Here is a 27,398-nt window from a genome sequence, read left to right on the forward strand (position 1 = left end):
AAAAGTTATAAAGAAGCTAAAAGGGTGACTTCTGAAGCACATTCCAAAAGCTGTCAGTGTTTTGACAAATATAAAAGCTATTGACAACTAAACTTAATTGATTGCTCCCACAATTATTGCTCACTTAATAGGAAGTAGATCACAAACGTGAAAGGGGAAAATATAAGTGATTATCTAGTAGCAGCACTTCAATGAACATCTATTACTCTTATTCAGCAAGTTCCTATTAATCTCACTGTTCCTGGACAACACCACAGAAAAGGACAACACCTTTGCATTTACACTTTTTAAATCTCATCTAGAAAAAATCTGTTTCACAGCAATGAAAGCGTATTTTAATATGCTTTTTACATGTAGTTAATTATCTTGGGCTTGCAAGTGTGTGAGGAAAAATGGATTCCAAATTGTGGATCTCTATGTGGGATGTAACCCCAAAAAAATTCATTCAAGCCATCACTGCTGTTACTGAAGCAAATGTGAGTGTATGTGATCAAAGAAATGCAATAGCAGAAGCAGAACACTATTGTAGGACATTTGGAAGAAGACTGACATTCTTCCATTACTCCAATATTTCTGTACTCCTCTATACATATTTTCTTCAGTATTATCTATTTGTTTCTCTCTGCTTAATTGCTCTCAGTGAATGGTTTATCTTGGGATAATAATGCAGTCCACAGCTAAAACTGCAGCTAAGGTAGGATTTTTCCCAGCCAAATGCTACTAGAAATAGACCAAGTCTTGGAATCAGTTTTAAAATTGTATTTTGTACCAATCATTGTCAGCTGGCAGAAATTAGGTAAAGAGATTCAATTTCTATTTTCCATACTTTTTGAGGCCAGCACTTCAGTTTGTTCACTGAAAGGGCTGTCAAGAACTGGAACAGGCTGCCCAGGGAAGTGGTGAATTCACTGTTCCTGGAGGGATTTAAAGGATGTGTGGATGTGTCACCTGGGGATGGGGGTTAGTGATGGGCTTGGCAGTGCTGGGGTAATCCTTGGACTGGGTGAGCTTAGAGGCTTTTCCCAAACTAAATGGTTCCATGATTGTGTGTACTCTGCGCTGCATTTGGACAGAAACAGTGAGCTCAGCCCAACTTCTGTGCATTCATCTCCAGCCTGGGTTTATACCATGCACCCCTGCTTTTGTTTAAACAGTTATTTAAAATACTTAATTACCTTGCTTTTTACCAATAATTAAATATTTAAAATAAATAATCTATGGCTCACAATAATAACCTCTTTAAAAGACAGAATTTAAACTTATGTTTTGTTATTTTTTACATATTAAGTGGATTGATCACATTAGAGCTTTAAAAACAACAAGAAAAAACTCACCCTTGCAATATATATTCTATTTTTAGGGAAATAGCTGCTCAAAATACTTTTGTACAAAATGCAGATTCTAAGTGGAACAGAAAGATTATATGAAAACAATATAATCCAGTAGAGCAAATCCATGCTGCAAAATCACAAGCCTATAGAATTTATTAAATAATAAATCCACAGTATGATTGATTCCAAGTTGCCTGCTCAGCATATGAATGTTCTTGCTGATGCTGACAACAAAAGAATACCCATCACTATTTCCATGCAGTGTGCATTTTAAACAATTGAATTTAAAAACACTTATTCCTTAGCCCCCCATCTCCAACATACAGCTGCAAGAGCATTTTTTCTCTCAAATGGAGCTCACTACAGATGGTGATTTAAGTAAATATGTTTGCTTACATGAAAGGCTGCTAAACCATAGCTGCACATGGATAATTACTATAAGACACCTTGCTGATACCTTTTAAAAGGAAAGCTATGACAAGGCCATTAAATATTGAAGTGTGCTACTTCGTTAATTTTGCTAAAATTCAAGGCGTAAGCTAAATCAAAAGAAAAGGAGATACTGTGTTTCTCTTAGACTAGACTAAGTAAAAAATAGCACGTATAAACTTCTATTAGATCCAACATTTTACTGCTGTTTCCCTGTAAATGTTCACCTATGTAATCCATTAGTCTACTCATATGACAACTGCGCTACAGAGACTATTTTCTACATTAGTAATACTGCAAAACTGTCTAATCATTTAATTCTCCAGAAATATGTATTTAGCTAGAAGCCCCTGATACCCTTTTTGCATTCAACAATTGCTTCTATAGGAAATACATCCATTCAGCCTTTGAGACAGGCAATGTAAAAGCAAAAATATGTGCCCAAAACCACTTCTGAAATATCATTAATTTAGCAGCATTAAAATTCAGCTTAATAACTTCTGTGAAGCAAGGACCAATGACCAAGATGCTATTAGAACACACTGCTGTACATGCAGAAATGGAACTGTCATTCTACTGTGATCTGATTATCCTCCAAAACAAATCAGTCTTAATAGAATAACTAACGCATATATAACTAATTTTATTTTTCTCTTTCTTGGTTTACCTCATGATTTATCCTTCTTTGGTTTCAATTAATTTATTTTTATAGTAGCCTAGTAGCACAGAAAACACAGGTATACTACCACAGTGCTAAGGGCTGTGATACAGAGAGAAAAGCTAAACAGAGAAGATATATATTTTGGATTTCTGTCACTCAAATATGAAACTTAAAGTCATAGTAAAACACAGACAATTTCACCCAACCTTGAACTAATGCTACTGAGATCATGTGATCACTTGTAAGGCAATTATTTTTTCCTGAAAAGCAACAGTGAAGCAATCTGGAAATCACAGGGGTCATCTCCTTAGCTTTCGGACTCAACAGACATTCCAGAAGTGGAATATTTATCCTAATAAACCCAGAAACAAAAACCAGACTGATTACCATTGGCAGAAATCAAAATTTAGTTTGGTTGAACTTACAGACAGCCTTCATCGATTAAAGGCTTGTATTTGTTCTTTAGCCATTTTCACTCTAGTAAAATAGCTCTGCAGTGTTTAAATTTCATTAATCCTTCTGTTCAAAGCATTCATCCTGAAAAGTGAACTGATTTCTTTTGTTTATTTGTAATAAATACCTCTCAAGCAATCACAGTAAAGCTGTCTTTAATCATCAGCAACTAACATAATAAAGACAGCTTAGAAAACCATAATTTTGCTTTATACAGGTAGATAATGAAAATGCAACACACGAGACTTGCACTGAAAGACAGGATCTTTTTTCTTGTTAGGAACTGAGCCGAATCTTGAACAATTAACAAGAGTGATGCTGTGCCTGAATCTCTCATGCCAATACCAAGCCACTGTACAGAATTTTTATAGCTTGATGTTGGAATAATATGCATTTTCTACCAAAAAACATGATGAACCATAACACTGCTACATGAGCTTATGAAATGCAGTAGCAGCAATTTCATGTTTTCTGTGTTAATCTGTTTGAAGGACTGTAACTTTTGCACTAATTTTGAACATAGAAAACTGAACAATTCCAAGTGAAATAACTAAAAACAATTTATTTGGAGATAAGTTTAATATATCAATTTATCAGTTTCCTTTTTGTTCCTTCCACTTATTCATTTCATTTCCAAACACATTATTAATACTAGTTACCAAAAAATAAATAGCCTTCAAATTTTAGACTGGGTTAACCTGCAGATTTTAAGAGTTCAACAAAAAACTGAACTCTATATCTGACGTCCTTACTGAGATGTGTTTAAGACATTTTCAGGCAATAAAAGGCCTAGTACCTATTATTATTGTTGTTGTTGTTGTTGTGTCTTTTTAAATTTTCTTAAGACAGCAGCTTCTCTACTATTTTGGAAATTTTGGCCAAAAAACCTTTCATCAAAAGGCTACTATTCTTCCCCCCATTCTCTCTAAAGAGAGAATTATTATTATAACCAAAAAAAAAAGGAAAATAGGAGACTATTATTAGGCAGTATGAAATGCAAAACTATTTAAAATCATTCAAAAGTTATCCATAGCAGCCTTAAAGGTAAGAAAAAACTCCAATCTAAGGTGAAAAACATCTGACGTCAACAACGGGTGATTGCAACTATTTGTGTGCATTTGGTCATTCCGAGTGAAAGCCCAAAGAAAAGAAATTACTTATACAATTTATCAGGCAAAAATGCCATGAAATTTAAAGTCAGAAAATCATTTCCCTGCGTTAGACATTTGGAGGTACAAAATACAACTGATTTTTAATGTATTCCATTGAAAGGGAGGCTTTTTTTTCTTTAAACAATGACATGGTCTGGCATTATAATGGATTTCATTTAGTCCTCAGAAAATGAAGACAGAAACAACTGCAATCAAACTGAAATGCTGCTACAAGGTTTTTCTGAGGATCTTCACTCGATCAGTTGAGGAATGAACTGCAGGATGTCTCAAAATCTATATTCTCACCAGCCGGAGGGAGGTTCCCCCTTAGGTAAAGGGGAGACCATTTCAATCCAAAATACATGTAGAAGGGGAGATGCAGAAATCAGAAACAAGCAAAATTCCTGCTTTTTCTACTGCATTTGGGATGACAAGAACGTCTTTGTCAAAGGCTTATTTGAGGATCAAGTAAGAGTGATTTAATAAAATGTCATCTTCAGCTTGCAGCTGCCTGCCCTCAGTGCCTCCTGAGCCAGACACAGCATCTACATGGGCTCTTGACATCTCCCCTTCAATACAGGGTAAAATATGTTTGTTTATCAGAGGCTGACAAAATCAGTACATTTCTAGACAGATGAAAGTTTCTAAATCATGCCCTGCCTTACGTCCTCTAGGAACATCATTTGGAAAACAATGGATTTACACATTTCATTGGGAAGGTGAACATACTGATATAAAGCTCAGACAACACATCAGAAATACATTTTGTAAGTATTTCTTACCACATAAAATAAATTTATAGCATGTAAACCTGAAAAAACCACAGAAATAAGAATGCAGAGCAACTGGTTCATCATTGTCAGAAACTGTGTTCCACAAGAGCTTGCAGAAGGACTTGATCACTAACATCAGTGAGAGCAAGAGAATTGTCATTAATCATTGCAAGCAGATTAAATAAGCACAGAGATAAAGGAATATAATATAAATCAAACTGCTGTATCTCTTCAATATCTGTAAAAGCTATAAGTGGTGATCAATTAAAGGATGCCTGAATTCTAAGTTCTCAGGATAAGGTGCTGAACAAGCACCAAATGCCTGCTACTTACACAGATTAAGATAGCACAAGTTGTTCCTATTCTTTTTACTATTTCAGATATTTTTGTTGCATAGTAGACCTCAGAAACAGTTCAAATTAAGGTTTTTTCATTTTTCTTTTTAAGAAAGCTGCCTTGTTCCACTCCACTTGAGTAAATCAGAATCAGCTTTGCTGGATGGAGAAGTTACAATTATGCAAAGCAGCCTTGTGTAGCCATCAGGCTCAAGGAATAAAACTGTAGCTGATAAAATTGGTTACTAGTGATTTAACTACACAATTACACTGCGATTGTTCAGAATAGAAAGAAAACTTTCTTAGGCAAGAAAAAAAGGTCAGTAGTTCTCCACAATCAACTGTTCCAACAGCAATCCTAAGGTAATGCTTGAACCAGTCCTTTGCCATGCTGACTGTTCCTAAAATCAGACCATTCTGCAATGAGCTCACACATCCTGGTTTAGGAAATAAAATCAACTTCAGAGAATCAAAGAGTAGCTTAAAACTACTTCACAGGAAGTTTATAAAGATCTTCTGTATGCAGTCAAGGAAAAAAAATATCAAAATATTTAACATGTTGAACAGGCATCCTGACAAAACCTTATGAAATCCCATGGCCAACAAATAATCTCTCTCTGGAGGTTAATCATGTTACATTCAACAGTTTCTTCTTTTTTTTCTCTCATAAAATTATGAACATCTAAATGTCTATTGATACTTGACAATGATACTTTCCTAGAAGGGAAACTCCAGGTCTTTCACTTAAGATTATTCTAAGTAGGTTATGGAATACAAATGTATCTATAAAAAGTTTCCTAATTTTAGTTTGAAGTTTTTTGTTTGAACTTACAATTAATTGTGCTAGAAATCATACTTTATAATACAGCTCTAATCTACCAAAAAAATCAAAAAGAAAATTATATGTGTACACAAGAATTAACAGCATATTGAGAAATTTGCTTAGCACATTTTGCTTGGCAATCAAAAAAACTGGAACAGTAACTTTTAAAGATGTCTTTTTCCAAGTTTCTCAACTAAGTTTTTCCTGTGGCAATCCATTTCTGGTTTGGTAGCACAGGACTAATTTTGAATACATTCTGATTGAAGTGAACCTAATTCAAATTCAGAAATAAGCCCAAGCACAGGCTTCACTCCGTGGTCAAACTATCTTGGACACTATTCAACAAACGGTATAAAGGAAGGAAAATAAATTTTAAAATCACTTTTGGGGAAAAAGGTCTTCTTAAAAGAGTGCTTATTCTGACTACTCTAACAATCTCTGCAAAAAGCAACATGAGGCTTTTCTTGAATTGCTTATTGTGCTAGAGTCCCTTTTGTGTTTCATTTGAACCAAGAAGCCCTTTTCCTTCTACTAAAACCAAATTCCAGCATTTTAGTTAATAGTTAGTGCTTTTATTCTATGATAAGGTATTGTATTTGCAAAATCCGAGGAATTGGTGTCCTCTATTCAATACTGAACGGTAAAAAAAAAAATTAAGGAAAACAAAACAAAACACCTCTACTACCGCAAAATGGGATTTCTTTTGTCACCTCATTTGCCAAAATCTTCAGATATTTTGTTTGTACAGTATAAAAAAATCATGTTATCTGCTGGAATTTAGCATATGAGATTTTCTATGTCTGAATAGTCCTAAATTACAGCTTCTTATCACAGAGTTTTGCTGTGAACTTGTGACTCACTGTTTCTTATAAACCAAGGTACAAGCAAACAGGTTTTTTAAATTTAGTTCCATATTCTAGTACCTAAACACTGTACAGAGCACACTATACTCTTTCTTCCACTGATTTCCAACATTTACCTATTTTTATATAAAATGTCTTTATTCACATAGGTTCCTGTGGTCTTATGTCATAAGCACCCAATCCACTGAAAATACTTTTTTTCTGTGACTAACCTTGAAGTGTCTGACTAAAAGATGGTTTAGATTTTTTCAATTTCATACTTAGAAAAGAGAAAAGAGAGCTTCCAGAGCACAACATTTTACCTAATACAAAATTTCCTGTAAATTTTGGACAGCTAATGATGGAATGGCCAATGTGTGATCTCTCACCAGTGAAGTTCACAAAGACAATTCCCTACATGCTAGACATGCTAAGCAGAAAAACTATATAAAACCTCTGTATCCATTTCATACTCTAAGGAGAGTCAAAACTCCAATTTGAACATTTGTTCTACTTAGGAAGACGCAGAAGGAAATTATTTTTCTGATGTTTATACTGCTAATTGAGGATATTTATGCTTCCTACATTTCCAGTTTTTCCAGCAGTTCTCAGTTAAAAGCTCTTTGCCCCCATTCGCAGCCCTACCTTAAACAGAACTCAAAGCCCTAGAATATAAGATTTTGGACAAGAAACCTTTTTCAAACAGAACTCTGTGCTGTAGAAGAAAAGAAGTCCAAGTTTACAGCTGTATCTTGATGAAGTTTTAAATGTAAGATTTGCTCTCTCCTTTTTGGACTCCAAAACCTATTTCTCAGGCCAACAGCACTTACCTGACTTTGCCTGTTGAAATAGCATCCTACATCAGTTCCTAAAGCTGTTAGTCTCCAGGTGTTTTAAGACCAAAACTCATAGTACAATGGCAGCCTATTTGATATTTCCTAAATAAAATTATTCTTGAGGAAACAATTAATTCCATTCTTAGATTTATTTTTTTCAAATAAAGCCATAAAACTTTAGATTCAGATGCTTTATATTTAATGCTTCTCTACCTGCCCTATGCAAACCCAAACTAAAGGTAATTTTAAAGCTATATAGTGATAGTGTTACAGGGAAAAATTAAAACTGCTGCTTTCTGTTCACTCATTGCTTAAATAACTTTTTGAAACCTTGAAAAATAACTCTAAATGTAAATTAGCAGGTACCTTTCTATCAACTCGACACTCAACCTGAGTTTAAAAAAGAGAAGTGAATAAAAAATTGTTTTCCTTGTTATGTTATCAACTTTTTCCTTTATGAAAGACAGGTTGCTTTCTGTAATGTGTGAAATTATGTAATCCACTGTCCATAAAATTTCATATACAAATGCTGTGTTCATATTCATATATATATGTGTAACTGTATTCTAACAATATTACTGGGGAGCAAACAAAGGTATCCTGTTTACATTGTCCTGGGCTCTATGGGCCAATTTTCCTGGGATCCATTTCCAATTGGTTTTCTTTAGCACATTTCCCCAATTTTTCATTAGACAAAATAATTTAAATTGATGGGTTTTTTGCTAAAAAATCAGAATGCATATTACTTAAAAGTATGTGCTTTAGAGTGGGTTTTGGTGTAGGCAGCCCATCTAAGGAACCCCACAATTACTTTTAGGTAATCAAACTGGATTCTTTTTTTAACTATCCAACACACTGATTGCTCTTTGTGCTTTACAGCAACAGAGCTCTGTCTGTTCTTGAGGATGCTCTTGGCAGCTTCTAACAGTATTTCTTTTGGAGAGGAAAGGAAGGGAATCACAATCAGCTCCTCCACAAAGGGTCACGATGAAAACACATTATGAAGGTTGCCACTGTTGAATACGTAAAAATGACAGAAATAGTGCCAGAGAAAACAACTTGTAAAGTCACCCATTGGGCACCTTTAAAAGTTAAATAGAACCTAAAACCCAAGGAGACCGTTGTCAATCTGCTGCCAGGATGAGTTTAACATCTTTCTCATGTCTCTTTTTCACAGACACTTGAAGTAATGACTTGTGGCACCCTTGGCCTCTTCTCGCAAAACCCCACATCTCAGCTGTCAGTAACTCAGCAGAATAATCACATTTCCTGAACAACAAGATTTGAACACCATGGAAGATCATCCTTTGAAGATAATACTTTGGTGTCAACACATTACCAATAATTTTTAGTTTTTATTCCTTTAACCAACACAAATAATCACAAACATGTATCTCTACAACTAGTCTACTGCTGGGTTCAATTTCACAAAAGTCCTTCACCTAAGGTACTTTAGAGTAACTCTTGACAATTTAAGTCTTTTATTGATACCTGTCTGATGTACTTTTTTAATGTCTTGAGGCACTTCCTGTAGTTACATGCCAGTTGGGTGGCTCATGTCTAGATGTCAAAGTTTATGTGTAATGCATTCAAGCAGCAGCATGTGTAGATGTATGCACATACGTGTACACATGCAGGTGATGCACATGGTGTATATTTGCTAAAAACATGCTGACTTTTGATAATGGTTTGAAGATGTCGTTAAAAAATCAGATGTTTCCAGTAAAAGATTAGCTTCACCTTTCTGAACAGAATGATTGCAAACCAAACGTGGGAGAAGCTGTATTTTGTATTGCAAATGTCCAGTGTGTGATAACAGAAAAAAGAACTATCTATAAAGGCAACAGAAATGCTGCAGACTTGCCTAAAAAAACATCACTCCACCAGCCTGTGTGGTTGGAAGCTTTTACAGGATGGTCATCAGTGTCTCAGGTGCCTTTTAGGGCTGCTTGGAGAACAATCAGTGCAAGTTAATACAATGTTCCTGCTGTGCTGGGACTCACAGTCTCTTTCTACTGCAAAAGCAGCAATGGCAGCACAATTCTGGGAAAACTGAATGCTGCTTGGAGTGTTATCCTGTTATTAAAGAAAATGACAATAAAGCAAAATGCTTACGTTATCTTATTATTATTAAATGTATTATACATTCATTGCATCTGTCATTAGTTACTGTAAAGAATTTTTTCTTGGTTTCTCATAAATTGTAAGGATAATTTTTTAAAATACCATGCATAAAGAAAATGACAAGGTGATAAGCAGCTAGAGCAATTTTTTTTTAACACTGACAACTAAGTTGATGATTAATAAATTTGAAAATAATATTAAAAAACATGATGAAACAAAATTGTTCCGAGCAATTTCCCATTGTCTTTTCTTTTGGTACTTTATGTTTTTAGTCTGTAGTACACATACAACTCCATATTTTTCTAGAATTTCTGTTAAAAAAACTGCATATTTCCCAGACATGCAGCACATAACTGAGGAAGATCCTAAAGAAAAAAAAACATCAAGAGAAACCACTGAGACATCAAGCCAGGACCTGTCCACACCTACAGCCAAAGCTGCTTTATTTCCAAAATCCAATAATATTTAATTATTAATTTTCTATTACTGAATTTCAATATTTATGCCTTCAAAATCATCCCTCAAATGAGACTTGAGCAAAATTTTGGAAAAAAAATAATCAAAGTGATTTGGAATATCTGCTTTGGAGCTCTTCAACACCTCACACTGAAAGGTGTCCCAGGAACAGACAAGGCTGCGCTGTATTCTCTCATCTAATCTTTATCACAATACAGAATGTGCCTTATTCTGTTCAAGACAGGGTTTGGTTACTTAAATTTTTCTGGCACAGGCTGACAGCACTGAATTAGCACTCCAAGGACTGCCCATGGATTTGCTTGGCCAGGAAACCCAAACCTGTCTCTTCCCAGAGCACCCTATTCCCTCATGCTCAGAATTCACCTCTGCCTTCCCTCTTATTTTCTTGCACATTGAGATAACTCTGAGAATCTGTGTTGTAACTTTACCTGGTACCTTGGGTGGTACTCTCTCTTCATACTTTCTTTGCTGGACAGGGGGTTTAGATGACAAATCTTAAGCATGTGGACAGGGTCTGGACTTATTACCATTTATTTCCAAGAATGAGTGCTAATCTTTTTGTACAACTTAAAATACATCATAATTTAGGGTCAGAAATTAGCTTCATTTTCTATTATGGCTACCTATTTTAATTAGTATAAGAACAGATAACTAATATATTACAGTCACAGAACTTCCCTTATCATAAAAGACCCCTGCAATTTATTACTGATTTTTGTACAGAATGCAGCAATGAATCAAATATAAAATAATTCAAACTATATATTTGTACAATGAAATGTCAGAAAGAACTGAAGGAGCACATATATCTTTACTGCAAGCCAGATCTTAGGACAACTGAATATAAAGCCCATTTTTACACCAAGAATACAAACTCTTTTTCTTTGTACTGAAAAGAGACTTCAACTGACAGAATTTAAATGAGTAATTGGTATTAGGTATAGTTATTTCAAGAAAACAAAAAAAAAGTAATTATTTCCTAAAAATATGACCATTGCCAAACTATTGCCCATCAGCAACCAAAATACCACATTTCTGACAGTCTCATTTACAGGGGAAACCTGCATAGGATGGAAAGCTTTTTAATCCCAGAGTAACTAAAATGCTACAGATACAAGTATAAATATTATATAACTTAGTAACATCTTAATAACATTAAAGACCCAAAATACAGTAAATATCCATAGCCATATAGCTATACACAGCCCATTTTCTTATATAATTAGAATACTTTATCCTTACTCTATACCTCCCTGCTTTCTAGATCTCAGACTCCATCACACTACAGAATATTAGGACTGGAGAAAAATGTGTGGAATCAGCTAGTTCCCTGCCCGTTTCCAAAGCTTGAGACATTTGAAAATGTAAAAAGGATAGTGTAAGTGATAATGCAGATTTCATAGCATATTTAGGTAATCTTTCACAGTTTAAGAAGCAGAAATTTTTCCTTGTATTCCGCCTTAATCTTTCCTGTTGCAACCTAATCCCATTACTTCCTCCTCAACCAAAATGGGGGTGTGGGGGAAGGCACTTTATCATCTCCTTCTCTTTCCAGCTTCCCTTTATGCATTTGAAGCCTGTTATTATGCCTCCATCTTTTCTTTGTCCTTCTGCAAGGTTTGTCACATTTTGTAAGCCTGCATCATATCAGGATGCAAAGCAAGTCCTTGGATGTGTTTCAAAGCTATTGAAATGTCAGCAATTATAGTGAGTGAAAATCCAGAAAAGTCAAATTTTTTTACCCATTCTTTAATCACAACTATTCAAAACCTTTTGAAATCTGAATTACATCTTTTTTCTATAACAACTGTTACTCATTCCATAGTAATTTGATAGCATAACACTATGCAATACCACTATAAATGCATCAGTTATCTGATGACAGTTGTAAAGCCACCATTAGTACCAGAGTGGAAAAAAATAATTCTATTTTAACAGAATTTACCATCCCTGGACAAAGGTCAGGACAGAATTGATCACTCAGAGGTGGACAGTCACTTCTTTTAGAGCTCTCTGAATTATCTCCTTGGAGTATAAACAGAAAGGATTTAGGAAACTATTGGCATAGTTAAGGAAAAAAGATAAAAGTTTTCCAAGAACTCCAATGCTTTCTATGCACCTTCTCCTCCTTCCTTTCAAGATCAGGGATCGAAGGAACAAGGGCTGATGCAACTTATATGAAAAAGGAAGGTTTTCTTGCAAATCATTTTAGTTGGTATTAACAACAGTCAAACTAAAACATAAAACTATTTTACCTTTAAGTACATCTATCATGGCAGCAGAAAACACAATATGTGTACTGAAGCTATAAATACTTTCATCAGGACACTGGGAAAAAGTTATTTTATGTCATGAGTATGCTAGGGAAATGACCTGCAGGTGTTGTCCCAGAGCACACGGCTCCACCTCTCCACTGCAGAGATCAACTACAGCCCCAGCTTTGACTCTCCAATTCAAAACAAGCTAGGCCCTTGTAACTATAGCAACTTGATCCATGAAGAATATTACAGTATTACAGATGTACTTTCAGAGTTACAGTCATCATCTTGTCATGCCTTTAAAAAGTTTTCAACCTGCATCCTCAAAGTTATTACTCAGGAGCTGCAAAGGAAAAACACAGTAAGTGCTCAGGCAGCCGTGGCACCAAAGGCTGTGTCTTGGTGGAAAAGGAGAGTTGGTGGTGTCCAGCCAGAAACCCAGCTGGCAGCAGCAAAGTGACACAATGTGCAACTATAAAGATGACTGGTTTGGGAACTTTTGAGCTCCTTGTGATTCTTTTGTCCTTTGATTGGCTTTTTCATGTCATTTCCTATTTATTTTCTCTTTATTTCCGTCACACTTAAACTCAGCTTCTAACTGGGCTGTTCTTTCTTCTACTCATATTTTTCTCTGTGTGTTTCTATTTTTATTATGGTTTTAATTTCCAGCCATCTTTAATTTCATCTTCATTACCAATAGCATTAGCAGAATGAAGGAGAAAAGAAACAGAATCATTATTTTTTTCTTTATGTTTGCACTGTGCCTGATGCCAGCTGTGGTTCCAAAATCCTCTTAAATCTCAGTAACATTGATTTGATTTATCTATGGATCACTGGTATTTTTTCCTGCAGAATTCCCTGGCCCACAGTTTGGGCACCTCTTTCACAGTACTCATGATGTTGGATAAAATCTACCAGTTCACAATGACTACATTCTTCAAAATATCCTAAGGATATAAACATATTTATTATGGGCTCTATACTAAAAATACAACATATCATAGCAGATAAAGCATTGAAATAATTATAATTTTTATTTTTTAAAGCATTCTCTAGTCAAAATAGCTCCTGTTAAAATCACGTCTACCAATAAAAATATGCATTCTTACAGACAGGGTTTGAAAAAACAAGTTGTAAAATTTATAATTTTACGGGTCTTATAAATTGATTTCAGCCGTTATTGCACCACACATATTTCACTAAAGGTGATGGAATGCTTATTTGGTTGATAGCTAATGTATCCCTGAAGAATAAAAGCTGCATGAATACATCATTTTGCCATAAAGGTGATACAGACAGCAAAAGAACATTTTGTCAACTTCAGGAGAAAAACTGAACTATTAAGAATTATTTAAAGCATCATAAAGCCTCAGCAAAATGTTCAATTGTCAATAAGGGTAGACATTAATCTTTCTATCCCCTTGAACAAAATTTTTACATATCGTGCTTGAGTTTACCAGATGTGAATCTTTATGCATTACCTACTGCACATTAGAGAGCTGAGGAATCAACAAACTCTTTAAATAAAGAAATATTCTGTGAGAAGCAAAGGTCTGGTTAAAGAAACATCAGTAATGGAGAAGAAAAAGTCATGGGACAAAACTTTACAGCACCTTCCTAGATTCAAAGCCAACTTCACTGAGTTTTCATATTGAATATGTTCCTCCTTCCAGTATTAATTTTAAGGGAAGGAGTTCCTGTTGACTTTGAAACCACCCACACAAGTGAAAAAGCAGCCCTACTGCAATTTACAGAAACCAGCTGGAGTATTGGACTTCATCGTCTTTCTCCACAAGGAGAATCCTCCAGTGCAGCAGTTTAAACACCAAATTTTAAATTGGTATGGGTGCCTTGCCATCCTCAGCATACCAGGCCTTTTTGTTTCAACTACACATGAGTAAGACAAAAGTACTATACAAAAGTAATCTATTGATCTGCTAAATGCATAATTTCTCCACTAGCATCACATATTTGTACAAATTAATGTTATCAGACATTATGGCAGATACTGAACTTTATAAATAAAGTACCTTCTCACTGCCTCTAAAAGGACTGTTTACATGGAATTTAATGATGTCTGTCTGAAATAATTTGGGGGTGTTGCTCTAACAAGGGAGTTTCTTCCTCCTGAGAGAGCAACAATTGCAAAATGATGACTTTGAATGAGTTTCTTTTTAAATATATTAATCTGATTTTGAATCATTAGTTTAGCTGATCAGCTCATCTATACTATAAAACAAACTTTTAACCTTTAAAGAAAAGCTAATTTCACGTTACATTAAAAACATTAAACTCAAATTACATAAAATGTCATTTTGATATTTTTCTTTTTCCTTCCAGTAGAAGAACTTACCTGTACACTGTCCTCCATTTGTGGGATCCCCATAATACCCTGGCATGCAGGTCTCACACTGTTTTCCTGTTGTTAGGTTTTTACACTGATCACAGACATTGCTGTTGACGCAGGTGCTGTGGCCATTACACTGGCAAGCTGGAATACAATGTTTTAAAAGCTTCATTACTAAATTGTTCTTTGGAACAAAATAATCTCTATGTGGTTATGAAATTTTAGTAAAATGTGATTCTGAGTTTAGTCCTGACAAATAATCAGCATAAATATATTTGTACTTTGACACAGAATCTCTTCAAAACAGCATTGCAATACAACATGAATTCACATAAAAACTGAGTTGTGACTTGTGAGTTTTAAGAGGGGGCTTCTGAGAAAGGGTTTTTTTGCCATTGGAGTGATTGAATTAGTCCTTACATCTTCAAAATGCTGTCCAGGCATTTCAGAAATCTTTGAAGAGGTAGTAAGCCACTGACTGAGACTCCATGAAAACCCCAATACAGCAAATGTGAAGCATCTGAAAGCCTACTGTGATGGAGAACATGAACTCACACATCCAGCTAAACACATCTAGGGGAGAGAGAAATTCTGAAATAAATTAACTAAATATTATTTTTAATTGTCCTGACCCTCATTAGCTTTGGGATACAAAGCAATTTTAAGGACATCAGGACCACATCAAACAGCTCCACTCCCTACTCCTCGAGGTTGGTGGAAGTGAAAAAATCTGGATTCCTGACTTTGAAAGCATAAAACTGCTTTTTGTCAAATAGCACCACTATAAACCACTGATCTTACAGCAGAGTTCCACTTCAGAGCTTCACATTTTGGGGAAACTCAGAAAGCACTGATCACTCCTGCAGCAAAATCACAATGTGAATCCTGCCAGAATCATTGATCCTGCTGCCAGGTTTTGAAGGATGACCTCTCTATAGAGTGGAGTTTCAGAGCTCATGGAGCCCAGCAGATTAGTAATCTGTCAATTATATCAGCTTGTCAAATGTCAAACCATGTCAGACCTGTCAATTCCTCAGTGCCAAAGGGGTGGAAGATTTGGAAGAGGACAGCTATCACAGTAAGATTCCATTTTTTTAAAAATTTGGATTTTTAATTTAAATGTCACAGTGATTGGTGTCTTGTCTAGGGGGGAAAAAGGGGATTCTCACTGCATGATTTAAAAGTTTTTAGAACTGTTTTATAATTTAGTAACTTAATATATTTATAGCCATTGTCAGACTTGGCTCATAAACCATTAAAACCTCCCAAGTTGACAATCTCTTCTTTCTTCTGTAACTATGCCTAGAGAATCTTCCAAACAAGTATTAAACAGTTCTGTACCATTAGGTTTTCTCACTATCTTGACTAAATCTCTAGAAATCACAAGTAAGTCTTACTCTTCCCAAGAATACTTGATTGTTAGATATCTTTGTGGTGTCTCCCCCTTTAGCAGTTTGTTTCCATTCTCAAGAAAATCTACACAAAAGTATCATGAGTTGCAGTTCCATTTTGGGGTTTGTATATATGTTTTACACATAAAATTACTTAAAGCAAATGTAAAAAAAAAAAAAAAAAATACAGCCCAATAAGTCAAAAGTAAAAACAGAGAGTACATTAAAGAAGTGTCCTATCAAAGCAAGATTGCCTAATTAAGACTACATCATAGTGTAGGAAAAATGCTTTATATTAATATTATCTAACTAATGACTCATGGATTTATAAATTTTCTATTCCTGCTAATGCCTAGTTTTTTATCTTAATTTTTGTGTTATATAGGGTGATGAAAGCAACCTTAATTGTAAATTTTTGTTTTCTGCAAGTCATAATATTATCTGGTCATGTATGACAGCTCTGAATTCTTGCATTCTGTTGAGTCAAAGTAAATGGAAGATATTTTAAAACAAATTCAAAAAAAACATATATACAATAAGAAGTAATGCAATCCAAAATTGACATGACATACCATAGAAAATTACATTATATAATTGCTGATTTCCCTAAAAACATGCATCTCATTGAAAAATGTCAGAAGGGCAAGTTCAATAAATTTCAAAGCTGGTTCAGTGCAATTGAACCGGAGACATCAGTATTAAATAATTAAAATAGTCATTAAAATAATGAGACACAGCAATGACCATTAAGTAAGAATTAGGAGTTAAATTTGTAGAAATTCTTCCTTAAGTCCTTTAAATGTACACCACTGACAGCAACAAAGTCATTTTCCTCACACACACAAATGTACTTCAGCTGAATCCTCAGTGCAGCTGCCCTGGAGAGAAGTAATTTTATGTCTAATTTGCTTTTGACCTCTGTGTTGAAATAGCTGATGAAGCTGACAATTGTTGGTAATTACAGTTTTAAGAAAATAGTGAAAACTAGGAAAATTTATGAAAAGGGTGTCTCCATTACAATGTGGATCTAGTGTAAGGATATTTCATCTACTTTTAAACAAACTACTTACAATCTACTCACACTGCTTTTCAGAGAAGAAATTTAGACCTTAAAGAAAAACTTTGGTTTGCATTCTACCTAAACCTTTCTTCTCACAAGATGAATGTCAAAGCTATTTTTCTTTTCTTTTTATATATGTTATTTGCAATTTTATTTATAACAGTAGTTAAACTAAGAATCTGATGAAAATAAACTGTGTTCCTATCAAAAGAAATACTATGACAGCTAATTTGAAGCCTATTGATTTCAAAGTGACCAGTTACAAAAATAAACATTTTCTTTACTGCCTGATGAATACTAATCCTAAAGTTTTGAACAAACAATAAATGAGAAGGAGTTTAAAATTTTTATCAGCATCACAATTGCCCAGAGGCACTATAAGGAGGATGGATATGGACTACAAGGAAAAATAAGTGCATGCCTGAATGAACATGAATGGTTCAGCCAACAATTCATCAATGTGGCAGAATAATCTCCAAACTGCATGGTATAAACTATTTCTATTTGCATCCTAACTGCAAACTGTTCAGTAGGTTTACATAGACTTAGTCTAATTCTATCTCATTTCAAGTGCATCAAATGATTATTGTGCTAAGAATAAACTGTTAGTATAATCCATTGCAGAAAATATTCTATGAAAATGAAAACAAAATCTTAGGGAAAAAACCTCCAGCCTAAACAGATCAAAAAGAAATTTCATATCAATTGAAATTTTAATTCTATGACTTCTGTATTATTTTACTCTTAAACTCATAAAGCTGGGGAATGTAAAATTGAAGTGGAACTTTAGTAAATTCTTGGTAAGAACATACAATGAATACAGAATCTTATCCATCAAGAATAAATATTAAACACAGCAGGTTTAGACAAGCAATATATTAATCTATTACAATTTCACTAGTGGCAGAAATTATGCATTGCACTGAAGGGTTAACAATCCACTTATCAATACACAAAGTAATGAAATTCCTATACAACAACAGAAAAGTGCTAGAATCTTCTTTGTTCAGGAAATAGAATTAGGTGGTGTGGAAGGTTTCTTTGGTTTTAACTGAAAATATGCAGCAGTGTTCACTTCATACTTCATTTTATTATTCTAAAACTTTTTTAAAACCCTCACTCTATATATATATGCATACACAACAGAGAAAATAAATTGATGAAAAAAGCAGACAAGAAAGTAAACACAGGTGCATGTATCCATAAATGTATTGATCCTACAGAAGCTCCAGCTCCCAAAATTATCAGCAGTAGAAGATTTCCTGGAAAAACAACTTTAGCAGAGTTACACTATTTATTCTCAAAAAAAAAAAAAAAAAAAAATCACAAAGACAACAAAAAACCACCTAAGTTTTCAAGCTGTCTTTTAAACTGTATTATTTATTGTAAATTACTTTTGGAGGGCTGTCAAAGTCCCCAGTGTGCTTTTCATTTGCCTGCAGCCCTCCTCTGCTGCTTCCACACTCCTCTGTCGGGGTTGGAGGATTTCCACACAGGAGGCTGCACCTGCACAGCTTTCACTGTCTTATAGCACCTGATATCTTCCTTACTTTTCCAATGAACTCAAAAATTAAAATACCATAATCAGAATGGTGTGGCCTAAATTGAGGCTTCAGAGATCTTCTTTAAGGCTACACAAGCACATTTTTTAATCCACTCTGAGTGTCTAAAAGGTCAGCTGGGAGCACAGCTCAGGTTTTGGCAGCCCCCCATTCTGACAGTCAGCTGGACTTGGCAAGAGCAGGAGGGAATTTTGTCCATCAGTCTTTTCCTATGGATAATTTCTGCCCAGTTCCACTCCTTGATGGATACAGAAGCCAGAAGGAAGCAAGAGCTGAAGAAAATACATATATTGTGATTTCTAAATGTGGAGGGATAGGATGGGTGAAAACTTATCTACAAATAAACGGCAATTTTGGCTAAACTACTTGCACTGCATTTCACATGCCAACCTCCATTTGTGTTCAGTAGACAAATAAACTCTACATTTAGGAAATATTTTATAAAAAACAAGTATTTCATGAAAATGCTATTTGCATTACTTAGAACAATTACATTCTTTTGGTGTGCTTAAACTCATTTCATATATAGGAAAGAATGGAAGCAAACCTTACCTGGACACTGGATAAAAGACCACTCATAATTTTTTTCTTTTGGGCAGAGAGTAGCATCAAGCATCATTTCACTGGAGTGGACACTGACAGGTTTCATTGGGCCTCTTGAGGAGCCTTCCAAGCACTGTCCTTTGCCAGTGTTACTGGGATCGTTGCACCATCCACACCCTGGCTGCTCCAAACACTGTCCACAGGTCCTCAGCCCAGAGCAGTTTTGAGCTTTAGTACATGGAATACAATATTAATGCGTGTTTTTTAAATAACATACTTGGGTTTTACAACAGGAGATGGAGTATTCCTCCTTGTGCAAATTTTTTAAAAAATCAGTAATACTAGTAAGAAAATCTCAGTATTCATTAAAAGTTTTACTTAAAGCTCACAAAAGATGCAGCAGGTGTTTGTCACACCACAATTGCACATCTTCATTAGACACACAAGAAAACACATATTCTTTTGTTATAAGTAGTATATAATGCATTTATTGCTAATTTTACTGACATAAACAGCCCTTCCAACAGGAAAAGTCTAGAGCTCAACACAAGGCAAATAAACCAAGTAAGAGCAATAATATTTATAAATATAAAAAACTACAGGAATATTCAAATTAAAATTTAAAAAAAAAAAATATTTTGGGCACAAAGTACCCCAGAATGTCACCTCAGTATTCGCCTACAAATATGATTTAGTCTTCTTACATTCAGCTTTTGAAACAAGCTAGTAAACCACACATCTCATTCATATTAAATATATCTTAGGTTCTCATCAATTAATCAGGTTTCATTTTTTAAATTGCATTCTAAAATCCAAATCTCCCTTTAGGTCTTTTATACTCTCTTCTTTAAAATAATTAAACAGTCTTCCTCATATTTCAAATCTGTTTAGAACCAAATAAAACTCCTATTCTGAAGTTACTGTCATTTTTTATTAATAAGAAATTAACATTTTAGTAACTTCAAGAACACCATTAAAGTTCCCAAGTTTCTTTAAGCTTTTTCTGATACATCTTAGGTTTTTTTTAATTACTGTTGTAACACTGGATCAAATTAACATCAGACTCATTCAAACATTGATCACTATGTGTTCCTGTCTCTCCTTACATTAACTTTATAGGCTTTCAAAATTAATTTTTAAAAGGACACATGAAGGTGAAGCTAGAAATATTTAAGTTTCTCTTTAAAAAGAATAAAGTGCTTTAAAGATTCCCAGAGTTATTTGGAAGGACACTCAAATGGTTTCCATGTGAGGGTAACCTCTCAATTTGGTTCATCCACAGCCAAATAATGCTCACAGTCACCTGGGCTCCTCTGGTCCACAAAAGGAAAACTACTGAATTATTTCATTGCTAACTAAATTAACTGAGAACAGAGCAAAGCTAGCTCCTCTCACTTCAGCAACTATTACAATTGTTTAAAAGTAATGAAAGTTGTTAAAAAAAAAAATACTGCACAGTCTAAAGATACCTGCAGATAGCAGGGAAAACAGGCACTGAAGAGTCTGAGTGAATCTCAAAAGGATTTTAACAGAAAGCTGAAGCAAGAGCTCTTCAATAGACTTGGAAGAATCCAGACAGGAAGAAATATTTCAAGTTTCCCAAATATGGAAAATAGCAGGGATGGGAAAAGGCCAACTGTTGTTGCAAATTGTCAAACATGAAAAATCAGTTTTAAACCATCTGAGCTGAAGCTGAATGATACAAATTTGGGCTTTTGAATACGTTAGAGGATCAGCAGAAAAATACAGAGCATCATTCTGCACTGGCTGGTTTGCCCTTTCAGAGATGCACTCTAAACAATCCAAACAAATCTCAGGCTGCTATTTATACTCATGCTGCTATTTATAAAGCCCTGAAGCATCAGCTGCATTATCTTCACAGAGGCTAAAACAGAACCAAAAGTGAAAATCCTCAGCTATTATCTGTAGTGGCATTCAGCTGAAAAACTGAAGAGAGCTGAGAAGCAATTGTTGATGGAAGAAGGGGATATTCAAGCAGCAATTTTGTTTTCTTTGAAATTCTAGAGGTGATCCAAGATTGTTCAACTGTCAGCTATTCAATCAAAAGTCATAATGGATGGAAGTTGTACGGAAGAGTGAAAATGCAATTTTTTGGCAAGTAGGTATTAAAATGACAATATGTCACCAATAAAAGAGCGTTCCTGCTTTTTAATTCCAAGTTGTGAAAATAAATGTGAAGTTATCAGGTTTTTGTGTTTTGGGTTGGTTTTTTTTTTGTATTTTAAATCATACATACTTGTCCGAGTTTTTTTCCATTCAGACCAAACCAACCAAAAGCTCAGAAATTAGTCATTAAAAGAAAAGATTTAAAAACAAGGAGGATTTTTTAAAGGTATAGTTCCAGTGTGTACTTCAAGTAGAAACACTATCCCTTCATAAGGGAATCCACTTAATAATTTGTTACTTCAGCAGCAATAATGATATATCTACCTAATAAATTTTCAAATCATTTAGACTAAAATAATATCTGAACCATGCTTCATTTGGACATGCATTTTGTTGTTTAAATGCAACATATCTGATGTGATAAAACTCTGGAAAAACTGCTTACAGCCACACAATCTTGGGGGGGTTTTCTAGTTTGTTGAATAGAAAGTACATTTTCATACAAAATTGCCTTTACATAATGTTGAATTGGTATACAGAAAATCCCTTTTGCCTTATTTAATATAAACTTTTACAGACCTGACAAAAATGACAATCAAATTAAAAACAATTTCTTATGTTCCCCAAACAAATTGAATCAAGCGTGATGTACAAACACTGCACAGAGAAAAACTGAATTGAAAGTTCAGGCTGACATAATATCTGCTAGTTCAAAAACATAAGCATCATTTATGTGGTATTCTGTCAATTTTATCTCCAGATTTTAAATCTATTTATGTTCTGCCACAACTCACTACCAATATTTTATAAGTTACAAAATTGATTCCTATACAGGAAAGGAAAAAGAAAGTTCTGTGAATGGTTATGAGAGAGAAACCTTTATATAACTACAGAACTATTACTTCAAACATATTGACAAGAGATTAAGTGTTCCTATTACACTGAACTTGGGCATTAGAACCTGGATTAATACCTCAAATTTACTAACTTAGCCAAAACGTTTTCCAGAACAGCTCAACATGGTCCTGCTTCATTACATTCTTTGATTATTAAGGATGAAGAAGGAACTTCAATTAGAGGAATATGGGCTCTTGGTCACTTTAGCCTGAAGGAAAAGCTTTCCTATGCCTTATTTCCATTTAACCCAGGTATGTAGTGGCCTGATACATGAATATATCAGCGATTCCTTTACAGACATATCAAGAATTTATTTTACTTAGTATTTTCCTGATGCTTAGGTGAAAGCAAGTAACTGCCTTTTGCGTTCTTTAGGGCTTTCTAAAATTTTTATCCATAACCTATCAAATGGAATCATGATCTAATTATGATCCTGAAAGCAAGTTGCTTGTTGTTGTCAAAATCATTAAGCCTATCACAAGATATCCACAAATAAAAGATTTCAGAGTCTTTGATATCAAAAGACCCTGATGGAGAGAGAAAGGAGATCAGAAGTAACCAGAAAAACTCTCTCAGAATAGAGCAGTAAGAAGAGTCCAAAGGTACACTTCAGAAATCCTGAAAAATTCTAAGAACCAGTCTTCTGGATGATGGTGACTGAGGAATGAATTGCTCAAATAAGTCCCAGCTAAGAGAAAAATCTAAGGCACGATGTAGCTCGCTCCAGCATCTGCATCAATTATGGCACCAACAAACCCTGGAAGGGCTGGAACTGCAAGGGTCTGACTCTGGTCACTCCCAGCTCAGGAGGGAGCAGCTGTGCCTGATACTCTGAAAGGTACCTAGAAGAGATTGCTCATTCTCCCCAAGAGGCATTGCACCAAGCTCTGATGAAATGTGCTTCCAAAGGGGACATCCAGGGAGCAACTTTGCTCCTTGACAAAGTAAGAAATCACTTGCCTCTTGTCCCCAAAGGACGAAATGGGCAACCTTGAACATTAATGCAGCCTGACCCAGTCTGATCACACAGAAGTTTCCTGTACCTCCTCTACCTGCCTGATGGCCTAAGAGAATTCCTTCTACTTCCATAGAGAGGATGAACAGGAGTTAATTACTAGGGATCAAGGGTTAATAATCCCTGTCTTCAAGGGAGAAGAATATAAGGAAGACCAAGACAGATTGTTTTGCATTTGTGTTACAATATTCTCAAGACTACTACTGTCATTATTAAAACTTTGTTTTTATCTTTGCATGTTAGGAAAATGACATAGCCTGAATCTGAAAAAAAATAAATCGGAACATTTAAACCTTTAAAAATTCAGCACACTTCCTTTTCTTAATAACTTGATATTATGTAAGTCTGAGTTCTACTTATTGGTTATCCAATTTTAACAGTATCTTGCTCCAGTTAATGCCATTGTTTGTCACACTAACACTGGTCATACAAGAAATCACAGTAATTTTTCTTGATCTGAAGGGAATAAATACTTTTCATTATTTCAAAAGACTAAATATATTTCATCATACAAGAACTGCCAGCATTTTATCTGCAGCTAAGAAATGCATACTCAGCACTAACTTCTCACATGAGGAGCTATAAGGTCATTCACTTGAAAATCTTTTTATCTCTAATGAAAGTGTTGAATCCCTCCAGCTCTTTTGAGTGAAAAATAAATCTAACAATATAATGAGCAAGATGAACAGTCACTAAGTACTCACGGGAGCAGGTGGCAGTTTGCCACTCCAGGCACTGTCCATAGGGGAAGGAGATGATGTAGGCATTGGAGTCCACACATCTCTTGGTGCTGCTGCACCACATACATTCCATGCCATTGCTCGTGCAGTTGGAACAGGTTGTCCTCAGGGAACACGGCTTCTTGCAGGGCCTGGCATTCTGGTTGGGACTGACTGGAAAAGGATCATAAATATTTTATCATTTTGAACACAAGTTCAATCTCCTTTCACTTTCACCATTTGTACCATTAGAAAAATCCCTGTTGAAGTGGTTGCTTCCTTAATTAGTTATACATAATTTGATCCAAATTTAGGTCTGTGTACATAAATATAATAATATTTTACAAAACTTCATATGCAAAACTGAGCATGACTCATACAACAGATCACAGAGTCCATTTTAATGTATGTTAACTTGAACTGTCAAGTGGTTGTTTGTCACAGTAAACTTTATACACAAACAAACCTAAAAGAAAGAAAGAAACTAGAATTTTGGATTTGTCAGTCTTTCACAACTTTAAGATGTTCACTGATGTTAAGCAAGATTCAGAAAGAGCAAATCAGCATTACTGAATATCTTCACATGTGGTTACAGCGACTGTTACCATTGCCTAATACCAATCTAGATTTAGAAGCAAACTGTTAAGATTTCTAGTGTGAACTAATTCTCAAATAAATATTTACTGCTTTAAGAATACTAATAGACTATTAATAGCTATTTCCAAAAAATAAAAAATCATACATTTTCGTAACTATTTAATCCAAATTGTGCCCAAATTCCTCTCAAGCAAATGAAATCCCAAAGAGTTTGTAATTCACTCAGTTCCTGGGAGTAAGAGGCTCCTTACCAACAGGTTTTTCACACACAAGGCCATCTGCCATGGCAGTGCAGGGGTTTGCCTTCAGCCCTGCCACCTCTGCTCTCTCCAGGTAGGCACAGAAGCCAGAGTCATTGGGCTCTCCAGGCAGCCACTGCAGGGTGGTGTTTGTGAAAGGGGACATGTCATCCCAGCCCCAGTAGGAGATGTTGATCTTCCGCAAACCCACCCAGGGTGAAATTTTCTACAGATGAAAATGAAACAAATGGGAGAGAATCATTTAAAATGCTTTTTGTCTGGATAGAACATTTCAAAAAATAGCCCAACAGCAACAACTTCACATTTTCAGACTCCACCATGTTATCTCACTTTATCATCTCATCAGTCATTGTCCACACAGTTTGTATCTTAATTGTTCTATCTTGCTGAACATCCCCAAAAACCCTCCAAAAAATTCCACTCCTTCCTCTCTTCTACCAAAAAGTTGCATTCTGTTCAAATGCAATTGTGATTTCTATTATTGCATACATGTCATAATGAAATTGTTTGGTTTTCTCCCAGTGGCCACTGTACAATTACTAATTGTTAGGCCACTGTGGATAATGAAATACACATAAGTTAACAGCAATTCAGAGAAATCAAAGTTCAGGAAAAAGTAGGATAAATATTCCATCCTCTAAAGTCCATAGTGCTGATACTGATCAACTTTAGACAATGCAGAGATAAAAATGGCACATTTACATTTCCAATGCTGTTAAATACACATTGAATATACTTTCAGTTTTGATTTATAAGTTATAAAACATAGTCTAGAAAAAAACTAAAAGCACTAACTTTTAGAACATATTTAGGATGTATCAGTAAAACTACATCACAAATTCTACTGATTTTTATAATTTCATTTTTACACATTTACCAAGCAAAAAAGCAGATTCTAAGGAAAAAAAGGCATTTGCTTGTTCCAGGATAAATCTGCATGCACTACTTGCCACCATTGGTATAAAAATCTCAAGACACCCAAACCAAACACATTTCCTAGTGTAATCTCTGTGCAGGCAGTTTTCATTAAGCCCAGTTTAAACACACAGAAGAGAGATACAGAGAGACAACGAGGCTGTGACAGGTACATGATGGCAGGTGGATGCCAGAATACCAAACCCAGCTGCCTGCCCAGGCAGGGGATACACATTGTCAGCTCCAAAGCAGAAGTATTGATCTGATTGTGAATTAAGTTCACAATTGATTTCATTTACATTGTAAGTAAAGGTAATTTACAAGATAAGTAAAACACCATAATACACGTAATGAGAACCAGCCACGTTAAAGATCTATGTATTCCACAAGCGAACCAAGAGTTACTGCCATTCTCTATCACTACCTTTCACATTTGACCTCACATTTTGTCTGGCCACTCAAGTTTAAAACATGGCTGAAAAGAAAATTTTTCCGTACTCTTAATTCTACACACAATCAGAGCATTCCTTCTTTTTTTCCCCTGCCTTGTTAAAGCATATTGAAATATGAAGGATTATTAATTTCGTTTCAAAAATACCAATTTTTGAATGGAAAAATATTGATTTTGTTTCAAAAATTTACCAAAGGTAAATACCTTTCAAAAGAATAAGCAAGTAGATAATCATTATTCCTGACCTCCCTAAAATGTACTCCCTATGTTCTCTTCTTCTTCTCTACTCTCAGTTAAGATCATGACCAAACAAAAATTGCTTTACCTACTAACACTTAGGGACACAAGAACAATCTTAAATAAACCAGAAAATGACTAAGAAATGTTCCATTCTGTAAGCAGTGACGTGTTCTGGGAGACTCCTGAACAGCAACAAGAACATCCAGCAAAATTACCACTGCCCACTTTGTGTCTTGCTTCAGCATTTACTTCCTGACTCCATTGCTACCCCAGGTGACCGACTTTCCAGGTGTCTGAGGACTCACATGTTCTGGGTACCAGATAGAACATGATGTAAGTAGCAAAAGAGGAACTTGGACGTCTGGAAAATGGTAGATAATACATCTGTTGTCTTATCTGTTGTTTCGTTGCCTAGATTACTGTTTTTGTACATAGTCCACATGGATCAGAAAACCTTAAACACCTACACATATGTCTACACAGCTCCCTGTAGATGCTGAGTGTGCACACCAAGCACATGTAAAACAAAATCGGGGCTTAGGCAGGATAAATTGCTGACAAACACACACACAAACCAACCCTACATGCCTACTTTGTGACTGAGGGATTCCAGCCAAGAGAATCTTTAACATATTACTGACTGTTTCAATTGCACTGCCAAATAATTTGGCCTCAGCATCAATATACTAAAAAAAAACAGAGATCCTATTCCAGCTATGGTGAAAAAGTATGTGAGCCAATAATGAAAACTGACAGTGCAGCAGTGATATTTGGAAATAAA

At 35.0% G+C, this 27,398-nt stretch overlaps 1 protein-coding gene across 3 annotated transcripts in view; it reads right to left on the minus strand.

The window, feature by feature from the left end:
* The window catches only part of ATRNL1 (attractin like 1), a 435,468-nt gene that overhangs the window by 302,799 nt on the left and 105,271 nt on the right, over window positions 1-27,398 (minus strand). For all 3 annotated transcript variants that reach the window (XM_033066085.2, XM_033066084.2, XM_033066086.2), the window contains exons 16-19: window positions 25,003-25,216; window positions 24,140-24,328; window positions 19,406-19,624; window positions 14,847-14,984 (exon numbers count right to left, since the gene is read on the minus strand). In XM_033066085.2, coding sequence (XP_032921976.1) covers window positions 14,847-14,984; window positions 19,406-19,624; window positions 24,140-24,328; window positions 25,003-25,216 — 760 coding nt within the window. The remainder of the gene's footprint in view (window positions 1-14,846; window positions 14,985-19,405; window positions 19,625-24,139; window positions 24,329-25,002; window positions 25,217-27,398) is intronic.

The sequence above is a fragment of the Catharus ustulatus genome, chromosome 8 (assembly GCF_009819885.2).
Source record: "Catharus ustulatus isolate bCatUst1 chromosome 8, bCatUst1.pri.v2, whole genome shotgun sequence".
Classification (NCBI taxonomy): domain Eukaryota; kingdom Metazoa; phylum Chordata; class Aves; order Passeriformes; family Turdidae; genus Catharus; species Catharus ustulatus.